At 40.6% G+C, this 22,741-nt stretch overlaps 1 protein-coding gene across 1 annotated transcript in view; it reads left to right on the top strand.

Annotated features, from left to right (window-relative positions):
* Positions 1–22,741, top strand: part of NTSR1 (neurotensin receptor 1) — a 156,905-nt gene that overhangs the window by 128,448 nt on the left and 5,716 nt on the right. The window contains exon 2 of the mRNA XM_089513654.1: positions 9,577–9,778. Coding sequence (XP_089369780.1) covers positions 9,577–9,778 — 202 coding nt within the window. The remainder of the gene's footprint in view (positions 1–9,576; positions 9,779–22,741) is intronic.

Here is a 22,741-nt window from a genome sequence, read left to right as displayed (position 1 = left end):
GGAACTGATCTAAATAAACTGATCTAAACCAAAAATTGGTCTAAATCTGGTATGCTCTGTGTTTCTTTATTATTTCCTTATTTACTGCTTCTATACCCTGCTATACGTTTCTATACCCTGCCTTTCTACCCATTGTATGGCTGTTAATAGGTACAGATCTAGAGGAAGAAGGGTCATTTGGAAGCTGGTCCCAGCTAAACCTATGGAGTTAAGCTTGCTTCCTCTCTTCTCTCTCAGGACCAGCCTATTGCAAATTAGAAATGGAGGAAAAGATAAAGGAAACCAGAAATGGCAAAGGTTTATTTTAAAAAGAACAATCAAACAAAACTTTAACACCTGTTGGCCATACTGGCTGGAGGATTCTAGGAATGGAACTCCCAAAACACTAAACTCTATAAAAGACTACCCAAGCAACCACCATGTATTAGCCGTGTGTTGGCTGGGAATTAGATCCCAAAATGCCAGGTTTTTATAGAAGACCCTCCAAGCAACCACCATGTATTCACCACATATTGGAAGTTGCAAGCTGTTTGACAAACTCTATGCCCTACTTTTTCAGTCTTAAGGAAACAGCTCAAACCAAGATGGAGGGAAGGTCTCTAGCTGCATCTGCACTTCAGAATTAATGCAGTTTGACACCACTTTAACTACCATTGCTCCATCCTATGGAATCCTGGGATTTGTAATATGACACCAGAGCTCTCTGATAGAAAGGGCTAAATATCTCACAAAACTACTGATCCCAGAATTCCATAACATTGAGCCATGTCAGTTAAAGTGGTGTCAAAGTGTCTTCATTTTTCAGTGCAGCTGCAGCCTCTGATAGGGCACTATACATAACTGAAATTTGGTGCATTAATTCTGAAGTGCCACAATGCAAAACAAGCTGACATCTGGCCATCCTGACTGATCTTTTTGGAGGTATCCAGGATGGAAGTGGACATGTTCAACTATTTGATCCTAGCAAATGAGGACAAACTATTTCCATAGTTTTCTCCCTGCTATAGAGAAAATGAATATTTCTGTGTAGTCTTCAACCAGTATTCACACGTGCCAAATTGTTTTGGAAAATTATTCTGGAAAATTATTCATGACTTTTTGCAGGAGAATTGTGAGGAGTTTTGTAAAAAAAAAAAAAAAAAAAAACAACAACCAAAAAACAGAAAAATGTGTTTCCAAATATCCATGTGTGTTTTTATCAAAGACTGCCATTTCCTTGTGGGGAAAAACCTCAAAAAAGCTTAAACAAGAAACAGTAATCTTGCACCTCAAATATAGCCACAGGTTTTATTGTGAAATATTGTTGTTTTCGGCATGCATACACACCAGCAATCTTGTACCCCTAAAAAACTGAACCAGAAAACATCAGTCATGCACAAAAATACAATTTGCATTTTTGATGAATGCACAGGAGTGCTGGATTTGCACAATATTTTTCTGTCCACATTTTTTTTCTTCCAAGATTGTTATTTTTTGCAGAAAATGAACATATTGCACAAAACAGTGGCTATCTGAAAACTGTCCTTTGGACAAAAGAACATTATTTGCACAAAAATATACAACTGTTGTGCAAAGAATCGATGGGAATTTCTGGGCAGAATCATTTCCCCAAACACTCTGAGTTGCACACATACTGGGCAAAATAATGAGCAAAAAGCTCAGATGAGATGCTTTTGGGATTTTCTGCCTGATGGGCTAAAATAGCTTGGATAGCTTTAAAGGCTGTGAAACTTGATTAGAGTGAAAGATGAGTGCCATTCCCTGCTGTACCTCAGACAGCAAAAATAAAAGTATAAGAACCAAGCTGTTTGAATTCAAGACCTGCAAGTTTCTCCATCATGCAAACTCAGGACCATGGATTCCAGGATTCATTCACCTATGTGCTGTTTTTTCTTTTCCTGCTTCTTCCCCCTTTTCCCAGATTTATCATCTGCCTCATGATAAGTATGATAGCCTCAGTTTAGTCATTCTGATACATAGCCATCCTCACAGTCATTACTCACCCTCGCCTCTATGAATTTATCCAGTCCCTTTTAAAACCATCCAAGTTAGTAGTCCTCACTCCATTATGACAGTGACTGCCTATGTTCCAAAACACACTGCAGAAATAATCCAATTTGATACCACTTTAACTGCTCTGCCTCAATGCTAGGGAATTCAGGGAATTGTTGCTTTGGGGAATATTTAGCCTTCTCTATCAGAGAGCTCTGGTGCCACAATAAACTACAAATACCAGGATTCCCTAGCACGTAGCACCAGGGCAGTTAAAGTGGTCTCAAAGTGGATTATTTCTGCAGTGTGTTTTAGACTATAGTTTAACAATGTACTATGTGGTATCTGCTACCATTCAGCTTCACTGAATGACCCTATCTTCTAGTACTATGGCAGGTGGGAGAAGACTATCTCCCTATAGAATTTCCCACGGCATTCTTTGTTTTATATATTTGGAACAAGTCTTCCCTTACAACTCCTTTTTCTGAGCTTAAACAGTCTCAAACTTTGTTACTTTTACTCATAGATAATTTATTACTGTTCCTTGATCATTTGGATTGTCCATTTCTGCACCTTCTGTGTGTGTTATTTGCTAGTGATCATTTTGGAAAAAGATCCATGGAGTTATTTAGGAAACCAGAAAACTTTGGGCTGGTTTATGAGAACAGGAGTGGAAGAGGAAAGATCACAAGAAGGAGTCTGTTGAAGTGGTTGGCATGCATATTTATGTGAATTCCATTGGTTTTATATTCGTCTGTTGTTTTTGTGTGACGCTGTTTCTTGGTAAGCCTGTGCATCCTAAGCAGAGGCGTATCCACCTTACAAATCTAAGCCAACTCCCAGTCATTTTTATCTGCCACAAAACTCAGTCTAGAGAAAATGGGAGCCATAATTCTCAAGAGAGTAGTCGTGGAAGGTGGGGATCTCTTCAATCCATCAGTACTACAATTTCCAGCATGATTTGATTTAACATTAATTTAATGATGTTTAAACTAGTTTCCAAACTGTTCAAAGCACTAATAAGACAGATATGGATCAACGTCAGTCAAAAGGCAACAGATCTTGATTTCATTTGATGCGCATAGTGCCTTCTATTAGATTCAAGCACAAGTTAATTTCATCCCCTTTTGGTTTATTAGAGGGGAAGCATATCCATTGGATTTTACAGATGATCTAAGTTGGATTTGTTAGTCCAATCAATTCTCATCCTTTGGGGCAGAAATTATTGGCTAATTGGACCATGAGCTATAGAGACCTGTCATTAAAATAATCACAAAAGAGCCAGTTTTGCAGAGGAGATGAATAAACCTGGAGGAGAGCACCAGCTGTCCCAATAATAATATAGAAAATATGAATGAAGTAAACCAACAACTGTAAATCAGAAACTGTTGATGCTAAAAAAAAGTGCTATCTGGCTCCACAGAAACCCAAAGGCATCTTGCTGACTATTTAAATAACAAGATCAAAGGCTTACTTCAATTAACATGGGAGACATAAATGTCAGTGCAATGAGATGGAGTAAGGGGACAATAAACTTTTCAGAAACATGAATTTAGCCCTCTTACTCTGCATTCACAAGTTGTGCCACTTGTGTAAATTGCTGTCATAATTCTTCTCATCCTGAAGAAGGGACCAGGCAAGGTAAACCATAGAAACCCACTGGGAGACCTTGGACAAGTCTGACTCTCACAGCCTCAGTGGTAGGCAATGTCTCAGATCCAGGGAGGGATCTTAAAGTAAAAGGACAAAGCAACTGATAGGAGCCCAACAGTTGAGACTTTGGGAGACAAACATCACAACTGGCAGTCTAAATCCAGCTAAAATTAACCACGGCTAAATCCAATGAAACTTGAATGCACTTCAGTTTTGTCATGGCTAAGACTCCAATCCCATGCATGAATCAAAAGCCCCATGGAGCGCATTGTACTCTTCTAATTTTGTTAGACATAGTACTGAGGCAATGAAAATCCATTGATTCATACCTGATATCTATAATACATAGTTATAGCAATTTGATCCCACTTCAACTTGTTGTGACTCCGTCTGAAGTAATCATAGAATCGTAGAGTTGGAAGAGACCACAAGGGCCATCCAGTCCAACCCCCCTGCCATGCAGGAACTCTCGATCAAAGCAACCTGACAGATGGTCATCCAGCCTCTGCTTAAAGACCTCCAAGGAAGGAGACTCCACCACGCTCCACGGGAGTTTGTTCCACTTTCAAACAGCCCTTACTGTCAGGAAGTTCTTTCCAATGTTGAGATGGAATCTCTTTTCCTGGAGCTTGCATCCATTGCTCCAGGTCCTAGTCTCTGGAGCAGCAGAAAACAAGCTTGCTCCCTCCTCAATATGGAATCCCTTCAAATATTTAAACAGGGCTATCGTATCACCTCTTAACCTTCTCTTCTCCAGGCTAAGCATCCCCAGCTCCCTAAGTCATTCCTCATAGGACATGGTTTCCAGACCCTTCACCATTCTAGGATTGTACTGAGCACATCCCCTATAGCCCACTAAAGTAATGAAACTTATGTGAGTCATATCTGGTCAGTACGAGGAACAGATACAAATTGTGTGATTTGTAGTTCTGTCAAGTACTTAGATTTCTCTGTTAAACAGCTCTAGTTCACATTTTTGAGCTGCAGTATTGGATCTCTCTAATCCTACACAATATCTGTTCCTTGTACTGATCAGATATGACTCACTTAAGTTTTATTACTTTAGTGGGTTATAGACAATGTGCTCAGTACAATCCTAACTGAACTGTGGTCCTAGCTCAAAGATCTGCTTTGAGACATAAAGGGATTAGGAACAGACAGACATTTCTTGTTTGAGCTGAACTAGCCTTCTGTTGGCTAAACTGGGGAAGGAAAAAATATTCAAAGACTCGAGAGGGAAATGGGAAAGAGGCTTCTGGTGTGTAAAAAAAACTGGGTTTCACAACTCACCTTCTGAAATCTGAGGAATCTGACTCAGGATTAGCCTACATGTAAGTGTGTTATGCAAATTGTTGTGCATTTTCACACATTCTCATTCACATTAAATTATCTTCACTTTCCTGCATAAATTTACATCTATTGGCCCTCTCTCTGCCAAAAATGAACAGCCATGCATATCCACATGACACCATGTGAAGCAGACAGACAGGTGGCCACATGTTCAATAATGCACATCCTCACAGATGCCCTCAGATGCTCTTCTAAACACTACATATCCTTTTCTAGCAGAGTTTATGAAGTCCCCCATCCCACAAAAAGCCCGAATTCCTCCCAATTGCATGTGGCTGGATCTCAGTTTATTTGATTCAAATGAGGCATATTTTAATCATGTAGACAAGCACCCAGAAGGGTTGAATTGAGATCTCCTAGCACATGCTGGGAGTCCTTATTGCTCACAACTATTCAATCTCTTTAGCTGGCAATGTTTTCAGTGTTAGTGGGCTTCTTGAAATCTTGAAATCCTTGACCCTTGGACTGACTACATTGAATGACTCCTTTTCTTGTCATCTTTGGTCTTTGGTTATCTAAACTACTGACCATCTGAGACCTTTCCCCTGTGCCTCCCTTCATCTTCTTGGATTTTGTGTACATGACCTGGACTGCATTGACTTCTCTCTAGTTGCGTCTATTATGACAATCTGTCTCTCTGGATACGTGCTGCCCGTAGGATAACAAGAAGTATCCTGCTGAAGCCCTTTTCTCATTTGTTTTCCTCAAGTCCTTGCATAGCCTCAATAACTACACTGTTCATCTTTTCCAGCCTAGATGCAACTGTTTCCTGCCCTCTTCCAACATGTCTGTTGTGGCTGGCACAAATCCAGAGACAGACAACTGGAGGCGATAGCTGTCACATGATTATAATGTCATCTTCGCGGACTTCCAAAGGAACCCTGGTTGCTCCTGGACAATTCATGGATCATCATGTTTTGAAAGGCACTGATGGGTGATCCTCCCCATACATGCCTGCTCCCTCCTCCGTCAACCAGACTATGCCAGCAGGAAGAGTGTGGTGATAGCTGACCTCACTCCTCCTATTACCATGGCCATATAATGTCTCTATCACTGGCTATGATAGCCATTAACATACATTTCCCAATCCCCTTGCTTGTCCCCCTCTTGCCCCTTTCTCTGGCTACTACATGGCTGTGCCAAGAGGAGGGGAGTAAGCAAGTCTAGCTTGGTGTGATCAGCTTATATCCCTTAACAGGTGACTCTGCTCTCTTGGCTCTCCATACTTTGGCCTCTCCCACCAGTCACTGCATCACATACCTTCCAACATTTCACAAATGAAAATGGGATGTATGTAGCCAAGCAAAATCAGAGCATGGATGAGATGGCAAAAGTTATTAATTAGGGAAAAGATCCAAGCCAGGAGATCCTGCAGTGGTTTGCTTTAGCCTGAGCCTACTGGGAAAGGCAAATTCCACCCTTCCTTTCCTCTGCACCCTGCTGAGTTAACTGAGTCCGAACAACTTTTGCGCTCTGAATTCAGTTTTCAGTGCTTGAAATAAAAAGATGAGCAGACAGGGAAATGGGAAGAGGAGAAAGAAACTGGGACATTTTAAAAGTAGCTGGATGATAAATTGGGACTGTTTTTACCAAAGTGGGGCAGTTAGAGCACATGTCATCACTGTGAAAGAGGACAAGAAAAAGGTGAATTGCAGTGGTGGGGAGGTATTTTCTACTCCCTGTAAGATCATTGTTAACTGCAGGGTTTTCTAAGATGCTTCTGTAGTAAGGAGAAATGTGTTAAAATTGTCAAGAAATGCAACATGGGATATGCAGTTATAGAAATAAAATATGTATGTGAGAAGCAAAATGACAAAGCATGTATAGACAGAGAAATCACACAGGTGTAAAAGGTGATCTAATTTGGAAGTCTTGGGAGCCAAGGACAAATTTTGGAATGAATATTGGCAACACCTGAGACTTGTTTCATGGACAAGATAATCAGATCATATTCATGGGTTGGACTTGAGTCTGGGGTGAACAAAGTCAACCAATCATGTGAATGTACATACCCAGTGGGTGGCACCTAACAATAGCTATAATAATTGCCAGTTTTGTTAATGTGCTGCTGGTTGTTGTGGATGGTTGTGGTTGATTGGTAGAATTGTGGTAGGATAGTTGGGCATATTCTGAGAGCAAGAATTGTAACTGTATATAGTGTATAGTAGAATAAAATAGTACTTTTGTTTAAGACTACAAAGTCGTTTGGTGTCTTGAGTGAAAACAACAAGAGTCAGCAAATTCTGATGGTGTTGGAGACATCAGAGGAAGAAGAGTGAGAAAGCCTGAAGAGATTTGTCAGGGTCTTCAGCTTATTCTCAGAAACTCTGCTGCTTTGGAAGAAAGCAATAACCACTGGCCAAAACTGGTCAGCTCAGCTTCATTAACTTGGTGGTGAGTTACAGCCTGAGGTGAAGTGCAACAACTCCCATCATCCCTGACATTCTTCCCTGCGTAGATGGATAATTCAAACAAGCACATTCCTAGCCTGAATTGCTCTTATGAGGGCACAAGCCCTTTCTGTCAGATGATCTCATAAATCAATGGAATCTGCCAGCAGAACTGCTCTGCTGGCTGAGATCAGTAAAAAGAGCCAAAAGTGGGGGCAGAGAAGGGGAGGATAGAACTGAAACACGCCAAATCCCAACTTCCCGCAGTTCAAGAACACATGTAGTTCTAAGTAATTTCCCCTCGTTTAGATTTAACACAGCTTCAGCAGGCCTAGAGTCAGCTGAGCCGGTCATCAGCCATCTTGCTAATTTAGGATTCCTTTCTTAACCTCTGTAAGCAACAACAAAATGGAGCCCAACTCCATTGATACTACTAAAAGTAATCGATGTTTGCAGCTTGAAAACTTTTGTGGGCAAGAATCTATTTTATCATCCCAGATGATTTTTTCATCTTTTTCCTTCCCCTCCCCCTTCCCAATATGAAAAACAGTAGTACAGAAACATATAAAAGAATATTTACAATACAGAAAAGCTTTTAGGCAAGTCTAACTTCAAATGAAATCTTCTCTTCATGACACCAATAACAGAGAATCCGTTAATCTGAGAAGTCTCAAAGCACTGTCTGCTATCTCTTAGATGAATAAATTCTGTGAGCTTTGACATTTCTGCCAATCTCTTCACTTTGATCAGCCACTCCTTTACAGAAGGAAAGGGAAGATCACACCATTCTATTCTGCATCTAATGTTTTGCTACTATTATTAAATTCCAGAAAATAAATTGTGTTGTTTTCTATTGGCAAAAGGATACTACATCAGTCTTCTTGCATCAAAAAACTTTTGCTTGTGTACACTTTGACAAAGCTCCCCAGACCCCTCCCCCCCAAAAAAACTGGTGCCCTCCAGATGTATTGGGCAACAATTTCATCATCCTCAACCAGTAGGGATTATGGAGGTTGTAGTCCGGTACATCTGACAAGCTCCACTTTGAACAGGGCTATTTTGGCACAATAAATCAACTTATCTTTATGGTGTCGGTACAGGTCTCTTACATGGTCAGAAGCAGCAGCTAGAGAGTGGCAAATTTCTCAAAAGAGGCATCACTTCTTCTAAGTTAGGAATGTCCACTGATGTTGACATGCCCAAGACCATCCATCATCTTGAAACTGGCAGACAGGGTCCATTTTAAATGTTATGGTGCCATAGTTACATAGAACCAGAGTGATATAGTGGTTTGGACTATGACTCTAGATGTTCTGGTTCAGTTCCCCGCTCAGCCACGGAAACCCAGTGGGTGACCTTAGGTGAGTCACACACTCTCAACCCCAAAAAGCCCATGATATGTTCACGTTAGGATCTCCGTAAGACAGAAATGACTTGAAGGCAAAGGCAAACAAAGTTACATGGAAGATATGGAGTTGTTCATTCATTAAGCCTTTCCTCCTATAGCTGTTTTCTTCAGCTGAGGTGAGGTGAAACATGATGGGGAGACAACCCTGTGCCTTTTTATGTCCCCACCTATCAAATGCTGTCTCCAAACTGTGGCAGTTAAAGCGGCATCAAACTGCAATATTTCTGCAGTGCAGATGCAGCCTGTGACAAAGGATTTTATTTTCTCTAAGGACTTGTATCTGTTTAATTTCCTTTTAACTGTCATTATTATTATTATTATTATTATTATTATTATTATTATTATCCCTCCTCTCCCTACGGATCGAGGTAGGTTTCAGAAATATAATTAGTACAATGCACCATCCTAAGAAATCCTGAGATTCAGCAGTCCTCAAGTGAGGGATTTAAAAGTCTCTGCTAGAGAGCTCTAGTGTGCTCCCCTGCATCCCAGTTCCCTAAGTTCCTCTGAGAAAGACTGAGGATTACATTTGGATGGAACTGGTCTATACTGTACACTGGGCTATACATCAGCTCCAGGATCTGAAACAGAATGCCTCCGTATATTTGCTGCTGGGGAATGCAAGATGGAAGGTGCAATTGCATTCATATCTTCCAGACGAAATCTAAAATAACTAGACTTTTGGTCTGATCCAGCATGGCTCTTTTTAAGTTCTTATGTTCTTTCCCATCTAGTTAAATCTTCACAAGGTATCTTTATCTCCTCTGTTTCCTCCTCATTCAGGTCAATGCCTTCATTTCCTTTGTGTTCCCAATGATTGTCATCTCTGTGCTGAACACCATTATTGCCAACCAGCTGATCATCATGTTCAAGCAAGCCGCACAAGAAAACCAAGTATGCACTATTGGAGGGCAACAAACCATGCTCAGCATGTCTATGGAACCTGGCCGTGTACAAGCCCTGAAGCATGGAGTTCGAGTGCTACGTAAGTATTGCTATGATTTTAAATGCAATTCATACCTTCTGAATCTTTTTCCAAAAAGTGGTAGGTTTTTTTTTTTTTTTGGCTGAAGTCTTAATTGTTATTTATTTATTTGATTTTATATCACACTTTTCTCCCAATATGGAACCCCAAACAACCATTGTTGCTTTTGAATTGAGTAGAGACACATTGTGTGAGTTGATGAGCATTTACAATATATTTTAAATGCTTATAGGCCACTGAGGAAGATGAGGTCAAAACGCATCTGGCCTTGAGTTTTTAATATCATTTTAGGATTTTATTTTTGCATTTGAACTACTTTTAGTGGGGTATAGTTACCCTTTAAGAAACTTTATTGACTTTCCTGTTCCAGGGTCCGATAACTCTGGCCTTGAGTTTGGATATTTTATATATTTTTTGCAATTGCTCATTTTTCAGTGGGGTATTTATACCCTTTTTGAAATTATACTGGACTCTCTACTCCAGTGTTTATTTTATCCTTTATTTCTGTACAGAGGTGTCTTTTGGTCATTGTAAGTGGGTTATATTTTACACACATTATTTTCTTTGATAGAACCCTTTAGTTTGGTTTTTTTGTTCTTACATCTGGTTTTTTGGTAGGGACCTTTGTTGGTTTGCAAGATGCTAGCAAAATATCTGCTGTTGCAATAAGCAGGAGGGGAAATATCTGTGAAACATTGGCCAGAATCGTGTATTAGTTAAGTAGCCTCTCCTGGCTCAACCTGCCCTCCAAACCTGATGGAAACATTATTCACCTACACTCCAGTCACCAGCAGAATGGACCTCCTCTTTACACAGCTAATACCTGATAAAGTAGGTTGGAGAGGGAGTTATGATCGTGGCAATAGTATTGCAAGCCTGACTAGGTAGAGATCATGTATACAAACAGTTACCTAGATTTATTCATCTGTAACTCTTTCACATTCATGATCATTACTTAGTCAAAATTTTGACACTATTGCCATGCTTATGCTTCCAAATGAATTTAGAAGGCATCAGTTAAATAGAGAGAAGTCTAGATTTTAAGGTGGCTTTTAGGGGAACGTACAATTGTGGCAATGGTAGCACAATTGCAAATGTGAATAGAAAACAGTTACAAGGTTGTAAATCCAACTTATAATATCATAACCAATGACGAGGATTCCGGTCACTGTGGTAAGAGACAGAACTTCATGAAATATTTTGCTCCAATCCCAGTTTGTACATGTAAGCTCTTGAGTTTTGATTTGACTCAGGCTGCTGAGGATTTGAATTTTCCAGGTATCCTGTGAAACATTGTGATCAATCATATGAATTTGTAATCTAAGACATCCTCTCATCTCCATACATATACATACACATGAATACAAACTGAAACCTGATAAAGTTACTTTTTGGTGTGTGGGAGGAACAAAATTCTCACATTGCATACCTGGGAGATTCTGATTTTAATGTAAAAACAAAGTTGTTTTTTCCCCCAAACTATATATTCAAGTTATAAATGTTTTCATTCCCACAAAAATACAGAACAGGGTTTGAGTCTCCTACATTGTGACTGCAGCCCTATCCGCACAGGCCAGAATGCTCTGGAGGCAGCTTGGAGTATTCTGGCCCCAGAGCTGCCCTGATTTCCTCCCATTACAAATGCCCTCTGTTTCAGCACCAGGCAACTGTTTGCACATGCATACAACTGCACCGCCCAGTGTGGCCACCATCATGGCATATTCTGAGGTCTGAATGAGGTGCCCAGCATTAGTCACACAACTGGCTGCTTCATTCTGATCTCAGAGTGAACAATGCATTGCAGTAGCAGCCATGCCAGGAGGTGCATGTGAACAGCCACCCAGCACCACAATGGAGAGCTCTGGATAAAATATAATAATATAATATAATATGTGGGAGTTATACCCTGGTACTGGTGCTGAACAAATCAGACGTACAAACCTGGACTAAGGCTCATTTATAAACAATGGTGCTGATTTGTTTTATTCACTTCACTGAGACCAAGGGCTTCAACACAGCAGCGAATGTATCTAGAATTACTGGAAGTTGTAATATTTGTTGCAATAGTTTGAAGGGAAGGGGTTTACAAACCTGCAATATTTTGTCCACTGACCTGTGAGTAAGGCCAACCAAATATGGAATTCAGTGTGGCCCCAAAGCAATTTATGGCCCCCAGTGTCATTTCCTCAGAATCCCTCCAAATGTTCTCTATGGAGAGTGGGAAGCATTTCCACCAGCAGAGACTGTTTTAATATGAGAAATTGAACAGGAGGTGATTTCTGATCATTTCCTGTTCTTACAAGCTGCCTCTCCTGGTTCTAATGTGGCTCAGTAGGGGCACAAAAACTTAGCAAAAATACGTCACATCCCTTAGAGGTGCAATTTTTTAAAAACATCATTTTTATCAAACATATACGCAGTCATAAACAAATTGTATAGATATATCTAAAACACAGACAATAATAACAAACAATGACAAAACAAACTAAACTAAGGCACTTTATAGACGGGCCCTATCGGGCGCCATCGTTATGCATGAGGGGTGGTGCTTCCTGACACGCCTTGCCCCTCGCACGTAATGAGGGCATAAAAATGGTGGCGCCCTATACACATGGGCACCGCCATTTTGACATGATGGACGCCTAGCATCTACATGTCTCAGCACCTTGATGATGCTGCAAGTGCGCCATTGGTGCCTTGCGGAGTCATAACGGCACCGGAAAAAGAAGCTGCTTTTTGTGGCTTCTTTTTGCTGTGCAGGGGAGCCGCGCAGTTTGTCCACTGCGGCTCCCTCACGCAGCAAACAAGGGCAGCGGCAGACCACCCTTTTGGGTGGTCTGTAAAGCACCTAAATTACTAAACAAAAATGAAGGTACACTATTGATTTCTTCCCCACACAAGTGATAGATATATAGCACATTTTCTCTACTTCCTTGTATATAATAAAATATTGATGCCTCTACAACATACCAACTTTGTTTATTTTACAAAACCTAAAACTGGTGCATATCTCCAATACTCCAGTAGCCCATTCCATCCAGGCTGGCAAGGCTGCTAACCCAGCAGCCTTGTCAGACCCAAAAAGCACCACACTCCCCAGTAGCAGCCAAGATGGAGGGCAGAGTTGTAGCCATTGGAAGTTCATTCCATCCAGGTCTGGCATGGCTGCTCATCCAGTAGTGGCACCAGACCCAGAAATCACCTCCACTAGTAGCCACAGATGGAGGGCAGAACTGTTGCATCAGAAGCCCCTTCCATCCAGATCTGGCATGACTACTTGCCCAGTAGCTGTGTCAGACCCGGAAAGCACCACATAGCCCCACCAGTGACCATGGATGGGAGCTGGAGCTACTGCTGTCAGAAGCCTATTCTAACTGGGTCTGGTGCATCTGCTCGCCCATTTGCTGCAGAGGACCCAGAAGGGACCACATTATTCACCAGTGGCCACTGATGATGATGGTGCTTCTGCTGCCACTGAGAGCCCATTCCTGGTCTGGTGCAACTGTTAGGTGAGTGAGAATGGGGGGTGGTAGCCTTTCTCACTCACCCAGAAGATGCACCAATCCCAGTAGGGACTGTTGAGCAGTATTTCACCAGGCTGTCTTGCGATGGATGGGCGTGATCACCCCACCAGATGTTCACCCTCCCCCAATGTGTCACCCAGTGCAATCTGCACACCCTGCACCCACCCAGCCCTGTGGAACATCATTCCCCTAGAGGTGTAATTTGCTGGATATATGACCCTTCCAGGCCTTCTGACAGAAGTAATGTGATTCCCCCTATCCTCCAAGTTGCCCATCCCTAATTAATAATTAATTAACTAATTAATTAATTAATAATAATAATAATTTGTTTTATTTATATACTGCTATTCCAAAGATCATAGCGGTGAACAGCAAGTAAGCTAATTAGCAAGTAAGCTAATTTGCCCCCAACAGTCTGGGTACTCATTTTAGCGACCTCAGAAGGATGCAAGCCTGAGTCGAGCATTAAGGCATTTTCCTGTCACTGCTGAATTCAACAGGAACCCAAAGTAATGTGCAACAGGTGAAAAAATTTGGAACATTAAATACATAAATAAAAATCTTTGAAAAACAGACCAAAAACTCTTCTTTAAGGACAGTTTTTATACCAGAGGGCAATTCAAACAGCCAGGGCAGCTACCAATGCCTTTAAGGTCTGAAGACCATGAAAAATGACAGTCTTAGCTGCCAGAGGATATTCAAGAGGGATAGAGTCAGTCTCACTTCACTTGTGAGGGAGCTCCATAGTCAAAGTATTGTTATCAAGGATACCCACCAGCCTAGCTTCAGAGGTGGTGGTGGGACATCCAATAGGGCCATCACTGCCAATGAGGATCGTGTCTAACTTTATTTGGTCTAGCATCCTAAAACTGTCTGGCACGTCTTTAAAAAAAACCCAACAACAATTTAAAATTTCACTTTATTACTTCCATAGCCTTAATGGATTGTGGAGGTATTCTCCCATCTCATTACTTTTGCTATATGTCTCTACATCATTTCAGATAACTACGCATTTGGAAGCCTTAGGAGAACACCAATGTCTCCCGAGGATCACAAAATTCTCTTTTCCACGATCACACAGAAATGAGACTCAATCAATCTAAACCCTGTTATGTACAGCAGGCTATTACAGGAGCAAATTACAGCTTTCCTTCTTCCCAAAAATCAATGTGAACACACAACACTATATTGAATCTATTGGGAGAGCTATATATTCTAAACAATTGTATTGTCCAGAGCCTGTTGACAAAAGGGAGGTGAATTTCTATACCAAGTAGTCACATGATTTTACATAACTATTGAGCCCTGAGGTTGTTACCCAAAAATGAAAGAAATTCAGAAATGCAGGCAATCTCCATTATGTTTACTCCTGGGGCTGAAAACTGCATAGTCACACTTTTGGACAATTTTTCTATAATAGCAGGTTTTCAAGTAGATTCTGTGAGGATGGTAGGGAGATGGTAACGTGTTGCACAAGATACATAGTTTAAAATTTTTGTCCAGAAATGGGATGAAAATACAACCACAAGATGATCAGCAATTAAGTAAAGACCTATGATCAGCACTTCTTAGATCAGACAGATTCACAAAAAGTGCAGAAACATGGAATGGCATACTAAAGGTAGGAAATTTTAGTAGTCATGTGCTCAGTAGCTGCTGCTTTGCAGGTTGAGAGTTTAGGCACAACATGTATTTCAGTCATTTTCTCTCTGTTACTGTTAGCTACACTGTTTCTTTTTCTGTACCTTTGGTCCAAAACACACTGCAGATATAATCCAGTTTGAGACCGCTTTAACTGTCCTGGCTCAGTGCTAGGGAATCCTGGGAATTGTAGTTTATTGTGGCACCAGAGCTCTCTGACAGGGAAGGCTCAATGTCTCACAAAACTACAGTTCCCAGAATTCCCTCGCATTGAGTCAGGGCAGTTAAAGCAGTCTCAGATTGGATTATTTCTGCAGTGTGATTTGGACCATAGGCCCGTTACAGATGGGCAAAATATAGCATGGCGGTGGCAGTACTAGGGTTAGGGTGCGCGCACCATTCAGATGCTCCCTAACCCTTGTATGTACTCCATACATCAAAATGGTGGCACCCTGTACACATGCCTACCATCCGCACATCCCAACATCATTGTGATGCCGTGAGTGCACCATTGGCGCACTTCTGCATCACAATTGAGCTGCAGAAAGAACTAGCTTTTTGCGGGTTCTTTTTCCACCAGTGGGAAGCCATGCGGTGTATCTGTTGCGGCTTCCCGCCGGCAGAAAAGGCGGTGGCGGCAGCCTACCCTTTTTGGGTGGTCTGTATCCCACCGTAGTTAAGCTGCAATCAGTCCCAATTTGTTCATCTTTCATTTGTAGCCTGAAAATTTTTGATGTCTCCTTCATTTTTGAAGACTACATGCTAAAGAGTTGTTATATTTGTATTTAGGGACTGTTGTTTCTCACTTTCTGCTTTTTAATAATACTCATTCTGCTTATGAGATACTTGGCTATCTTTCACATTCCCCAATATAGGGGATTTGGGGGGATGTTAGTTATACAGTGGGCCCTTGGTATCTGCTAGGGTTTGGTTCCAGGACACCCTGTAGATACCCAAATCCATGAACGTTGAAGTCCCATTAAATACAATGGTGTAGTAAAATCATGTCTCTTATATAAATGGCAAAATCAAAGTTAGCTTTCTGTAATTTATATTTTTTTTGGATAGTTGAATCCATGGATAAGGAATCCGTGGATACTAAGGGTCGGCTGTACCACTGTGGAGACACAATAACTTTAGGACAAGGGTAAAGGGACTGAACTTGGTTGGGAAGGCTTTACCTCAGCCTTCTTTGACAACAGCTTCAGTGTGTCTTGTATAGAACTGTTCTGAGTCCCACATCCAAGCAGACCAAATCTCTCTAGATCTCCACCATCACCATCACCTCACTCTCTGTGTGTTTGCAAATTTATCACAGATCTAACTAATTTCATGTCTCCCACCATGTATAAAACTCTAATGGCAGAATTGAGGGTTGCATGGAATATTTTAAAATTACCATAAGTACATTACTAATTGGTGATTCATTTACCGAGTCACGCCAACTACTCTAATAGATGGAAATATATATGGAGCTCTTTCTAATTGCAGAGGAGTTCATTAGCTATATTTGAGACCACAAATAAGCACAAAAGTATCTTCCAATCCACACACACCCTTGCTTCCTGTGAAAATACAGCAACATCAAAATGTGTCATCAAAAGTGGATGACTTACATTTGGTGAAATATTTCTGAATCCTGGTCCCAAAACTCTAGCTGTGATGATATAATAATAATAATAATAATAATAATAATAGCTTTATTTCTAGCCCGTCTTTCCAGAGATCAAGGCGGGTTACAGTGGTGGATTTTGCAATCCAACAGCATACAAATTACAATAAAAACATTATCAAAAATTTACAAAATTTACATTATATAAAACAACAACAATAATAACAATTCCAGGCTAGCAGCGATTGTAACAACGGTGAGGGGGAGAGGGATCACAACAGGGCTATTGGGGGTATGCCTGTTTGAAAAGATACGTTTTCAGCCCTTTTTTAAATTGGGCTAGGGAGGGGGTCGAGCGGAGCTCGTCGGGGATCGAGTTCCAGAGCTTAGGGGCCGAGGTGGAAAAGGCCCTTTGTGTAGTGATGGCTCGTCTAGCATCTGGAACTCTTAGGAGATGTTTATCACCCAATCTGAGAGTGCAGGGCGGATTATATGGATTATCTGTTCAGCTTTTGAAGGAATCTCATATTACTGGCTAGAGACAGTATAATGCAGAATCATTAGATCAGGATTTGGCCCCTCTTCTCCAGGTTGGGAATCGCAGGGCAAGAGCAGTGCCTTGAAAAGTGTGTAAGCTTCTTGCTACTTCTGGTCCTTACTACTGCATTCTGCTTTAAATCAGCTACTGTAGAGTCCACAGTAATTCCACTTGGCCCACTCTTCCCTTCTCACCTCTTCTTTGCGGTATTCCAAAAAGAAACGGGAAATACCCCAGTTTCGGAAAACTGCACCAAGGTGGATTTGCCCCTGAACTGTAGTGCAAAACCTTGATCCGGGTGTGCAAAACTCTGCACAAGTGGGAACACCCTACTTTTAATCTGGTGTGAAAACCGGGTTATATGGTAGTGTGTATGGCCAACCTGTTATTCAAACCCATGGCCACCGAGGTTGAGCTGGAAGGTGTGGTCAATATTGAGAAATATTAATCTGCCTGAAGCTTGGCTGTCTCAACTGTCACTGCAAATGGGGGTTTTTTATTTATTTTTGGCACTTTATTGTTATTATAGTATAGTAACAAAAACAAACATTTTGTTGTTCTATATTTACCCAACATTATGCAATGGTATTTTGCATTGCAAATAACCACAATCGCTATGAGTTCTATTTCTATTTCTGAACTTCCTATTGTCTCTCTAGCTTGTGTGACTTGGATTTTTATCATTATCCACTTCCATTTCTCCTGTTTACTTTATTATGTCCAGCTTCAGTGCATTATTGGCTTCTTACTTTCTTTGAGATTTTTGTATGACCTGCTTAATATGCACACACACACACACACACACAGAGAGAGAGAGAGAGAGAGAGAGAGACATCCATATACACTTCTGTATATATACATCTATATATGTATATACAACATATATTTCCCTTGTTTTGTTCAGCTCCATTTGTTCTTACAGTAGTCTATAAGTAATTCCCATTCTTTTTCTACTATTTCCAATGGTTTCCTATTTATCCACTGTGTTAATTTGTCCATCTCTATTACCTCTAACATTTTGGTTAGCCATTTGTCTACATCTGGAATATATTTTTCTTTCCATTTTATGACGTAGATTATTCTGGTCACAGAGACCATATACAGTACTTGTCACAATTGAGGATTGTTACTTTGTGGCCTTTCTCACTTTCCTCATCTTACTCACTAAATGATTGAACCTGCTGTAAAATTGCTTTCTTGGTGAGAGGTACAAATGGGCTGCATCATTGTTACCAAAAGGTACAGTGCAAATGTCTTTCTTCTTCAGCTTTTCTTAGGCAATGGACTCCTTTCTGGTTCCTCTCAGCTCTGTGGTGGAAAATTCCATGATTCCGTGAAATAAAATGAGCAGAGTGGCAAAATGAGCAGTGGCGACTGGTGGATCCTGTGTCACTGGGGCAGTGAATCCAACCCAGGGTTCAGTTGAACCTGAAAAGGAGCTATCCAAGGTCCTGAGCCCCTTTCCCCCCAATAGATCCACCACCTTCAATAATTCTTTGAGCTTATTCAACACCTAGAGTGGATTCACCTTCCTATTGACATGAAACTCACCAGTCACTTCTGAAAAATAGGGGTAAGTTATTCACTTTAACAGATTTACACAAAAAAATTGGAATTAAAATATTCTAAACAAACAGTTCATGCACTGAAGCAAGTAGCAATAGTGACTAATTTTGACCTTCCCATCTATAAGTGTTTGATCAAGATGGGGATCACAGCCCAGTCACATAGTGTGAAGGAGCAATCCTTGCCTTTTCACACACACAAAGAGAAAATATCCCTTGGAAAGAAGTTTAGGGTCTCACATGGTCTTATATCACATTGCAACTATGGTGAAACAGCAGGCAGGCTTATAAAAATGTAAGCCTTGATCCGCAACATTTGTTTTACAGCTTCCAGAGACAGCATTCATTAAACATGAAATGTTCAGACATTGCTGATTATGCAAAGGGATGAAGTAGACCATGAGCTTTATAATAGGAAACCAAACCATGGGGTAGTGGTCAGGGGACAGAAAGAAGAACTTGGAAATAAATAGAACAAGTATACATTTTTTAAAAAATACATAATAAAGCTGTGTGGGAAGGAGGGAGAATTACTTTAATATTTTCATTTTTAAAAGGCACATTCCAAAACTTGAACTGTAGAATCAACCATCCATACCTTGGTTATGGCCCCCTGCTAAGAATGACCTGTCCCTAGTGGCCATCAATCTGACTGATCTTCAGTTCAACAAGTAGGGCCCCTAGCTTTTAAAGCACATCATGTTCATATGGTCTTTCTGGGAGAGCCTTTGTCCCTGCTGCCAAAATGGCCACAAACTGCTTATAGAGCCTCAAGTGCCAAAATCGGCACTTAGAATTGAGCCAGAAATGCATGAGTAACCAGAACAAGTTGTAAACATCCAGTATCTTCTGTTGTGATCATCTGCTCCCAAAATATAAATTTTTAAATACATGAAATTAATACATTCATTTTCATTATTCCAACTTGTTTCCCAATATTATTTTCTTTGCACATGGGACCAGCTGCTCTTCTGCTCTCTATAAATTTGCTGCCTATAACTATACATTTTTAAACGCTCTCTGCTGTTCTGTCAATGTCTTCTGTCTCCCAGGTATAAAACTGACTGAGAAGGGTCCATGTTTTTACAGACAGTCTCTTAAAGGCATGCAGTAATTTAATTTAGTTATATTTCTGGGGCCCATTCACACTACACAATTTATAGTGCTACATTCCACTGCAACTAGTGTGGCAACATCCCATGGAATCATGGGATTTGCAGTGCAGGGATTGTGTTTTACACTTCTCAGCTGGAATGCTCTGTTGCTTCAACAGACTACAAATGCAAAGATTCTATGGAATGGAAACATGGCAGTTAAAGTGGAATCGTAGTGCTATAACTATATAGTGTGAATGGGGGCCCTGTCCAATATCCTAATCATGTGACTTGTGCAGTCTGTTCCAAATTGTTACACACACACACACACACAGGCAATGACTGAAAAAAATGACAAATAGAAGCATTTATCACATAGAGCTCATTCAGTTGTTATCAACAAAACAAAGGAAATAAATGGAGGCCATTTGTCTTTAATATTTTTTCATCTCATATATACAGTGGATCTTTAGAATTGGCAGGCTCACCATCTATGGATTTCAGCATACACAAATCATCACATCCCATATTATCCAATGGTGGCATGAGCACATAGGCATACTAACATGGGTGTGCACATATAGCCATCAATTGGATAATATGGAACTTGAGCTTCTACATTTCCCCATCTAGAGGGGGAATGAACTCCTGAAGATGGGAAGGGCCCACTGTGATGGCCTAAGTGTGTTGTCAGTCCTCGCTAGGGTAGACCCATTGAATCAATGGGATCTACCTATGTGTTGATTTACTGTTCAGCAATGTGGTCAATGGGTCTACTTTAGCGGAGACTAACCAACAGGATCCATGCTACCTGTCCTTGTTCTTCATTGTCATCAATTTGGCTTCAGCTTAATGGCAATCCTATGGATGAGAGCCCTCCAAGAAACCTGTTGTCAATAGTCCGCTCAGATCTTTCAAACGCAGGGCTGTGGCTTCCTTGATTGAACCAGACCATCTGTAATTCTGTCTTCCACTTTTCCTACTTTCCCACATTATCAAGTATTGTTACCTTTTCCAGTGAATCAGGTCACCACATGATATGGCCAAAGTATGATATCCTCAGTTTTTGTCATTTTGGCATCTAGGGAGAGTTCTCCCTAGTCTAAGATCCAATTAGAGAACTCTGCCACTTCCTGCATTATATTACAGTGATCATGGATGGAGTTATATCTTTGTTATTTGGAGAAATAATAATAATAATAATAATAATAATAATAATAATATGATTTATTTATATGCTGCCCAATCACAGGGAATCCGGGTGGCTTACAACAGAGGGGATAATAGACGGTTCCCTGCCCTCAGGCTTACAATCTAAAAAGACACAACACAAAAGGAGAAGGGAATGGTGAGGGGGGGAGGGGATCAATTAATTAATTAATTAGAAGTAACTAAATAACTAATTAAGTTCAATCCGGGATATCGGATGGACCATCTTTTCATATATGAGCCTGTCCAAGCTCTGAAATCTTTGTGTCTAAAATCTCTCAGCCTCTCTATCTTCTCAAGCAATTTTATGGATACTAGTGAGAAGGCCTTCTTAGTAGATGCCCCAATATCTTCAAACTCCCTCCCTAGAAAACTAGGACAGCTCTCTTTCCTGCTTCTACTCCAGGTCTCTTTCTGCCACCAAGTGAAAACTTTCTGATTCCATCAGGCTTTTAGGAACTGACTGCAAATGGGCTTTCAATTGTGTGTTGTTTTGTTTTTATTATCTGCTGTCTTTTAACAATTTTTAAATGGTTTTAATTCTATAGATTGTTTGGTTGTTCTTATAAATAAAACTACGGATGTTTTTGATATTTTTTTATCTCTTCTGATTCCAATATTTTGTAAGCCACCTTGCTTCCCAGTAATGAAAGGAGGCAGGATATAAATGCATAAAATTGTTCTTGTTGTTACAGTTGTTGTTGTTAGCTGAGATTGTTTTAGCCATTAAGCTAAATGAAGTCTCTCTACTAGTCCCATTCAGAGTACAGTATAGACTAATGATTTTTATTTGGCTGTTTTCTGTTTGCTGGCAGGTTTACATTACTAACTTAGACTCCTTCTTCAGTTATTCCTGAAATAATGCACCCTCAATATAAGGCAAAATTGCAGGCTTGTGCCTTCTCTTGCCATTGACCAGCTCAGTATATTACACAAGTCATGCAATCAGCTCACTACCTTGAAAAGAAAATGCTACTCTCAAAGCCCTAGAAGATTTAAAGATCATGGTCAGAAATTGATTAATCTACTCATTGGAAACAGAGTCAGTCTTCACCCAGGTCAGGCAATCTCAGTTTCCAGAAGAATAAACCAATCTTCTGCATCAGCAAAGAGGATGTTTTTGTCTGGCACAAACTGAACTCCTACTTAACAGGTGATCCTCAGGCATTAAGCACTCTCAGAGGCAGAAATCTCAGCGATGCTGGGAGAATAAAATCCAAACTCAGACACACTTATGACATACCTGCAGTAGAGAGAGTCTAAAATGACTTGAAGGCACGCAACAACAAACTTGCAATAGATAAAGAAACCAGGTACAATATGAGCACCTGCCGCTGGCACTGTTTAAATGTGAACTTGGTTACAGTGTGCCAGCTTAACCAAAATAAGGTCACAGATTAATAGAAAACTAGCTTTAGGATATTCTGTGTTTGTAGGAATACCTTCAATTCACATGTCCACATATAGCCAACCCATGAATCTTATAGGGTTTTGTTAGGCAAGGAATATTCAGAGGTGGTTTAGCCAGTTTCCTCCTCTGAAATATACACCTGGTATTCCTTGGCAGTTTCCTATTCAAGTACTAACCAGGGCTGACCCTGCTTAGCTTCCACAGTCAGATAAGATCTGGTGCTCTGAAGGTATTTAGACCAGAAGCCACAAACTCCTCTGCCTGATATTATTCTGCTTGGCCCAACAACATTTCCCCTTCTTCATGTAGAAAGAAGCAAGAGTTCAGTGGCTCGCTCTACAAAGTGGCTTCCTCAACAATCTCCAGTCT

Source organism: Sceloporus occidentalis, unplaced genomic scaffold (assembly GCF_023333645.1).
Source record: "Sceloporus occidentalis isolate IW3139 unplaced genomic scaffold, rSceOcc1.0.p SCAF_3, whole genome shotgun sequence".
Lineage (NCBI taxonomy): Eukaryota > Metazoa > Chordata > Lepidosauria > Squamata > Phrynosomatidae > Sceloporus > Sceloporus occidentalis.
The sequence above is the reverse complement of the archived record's forward strand: the minus strand, read 5'-3'. Positions and strand labels throughout refer to the sequence as shown.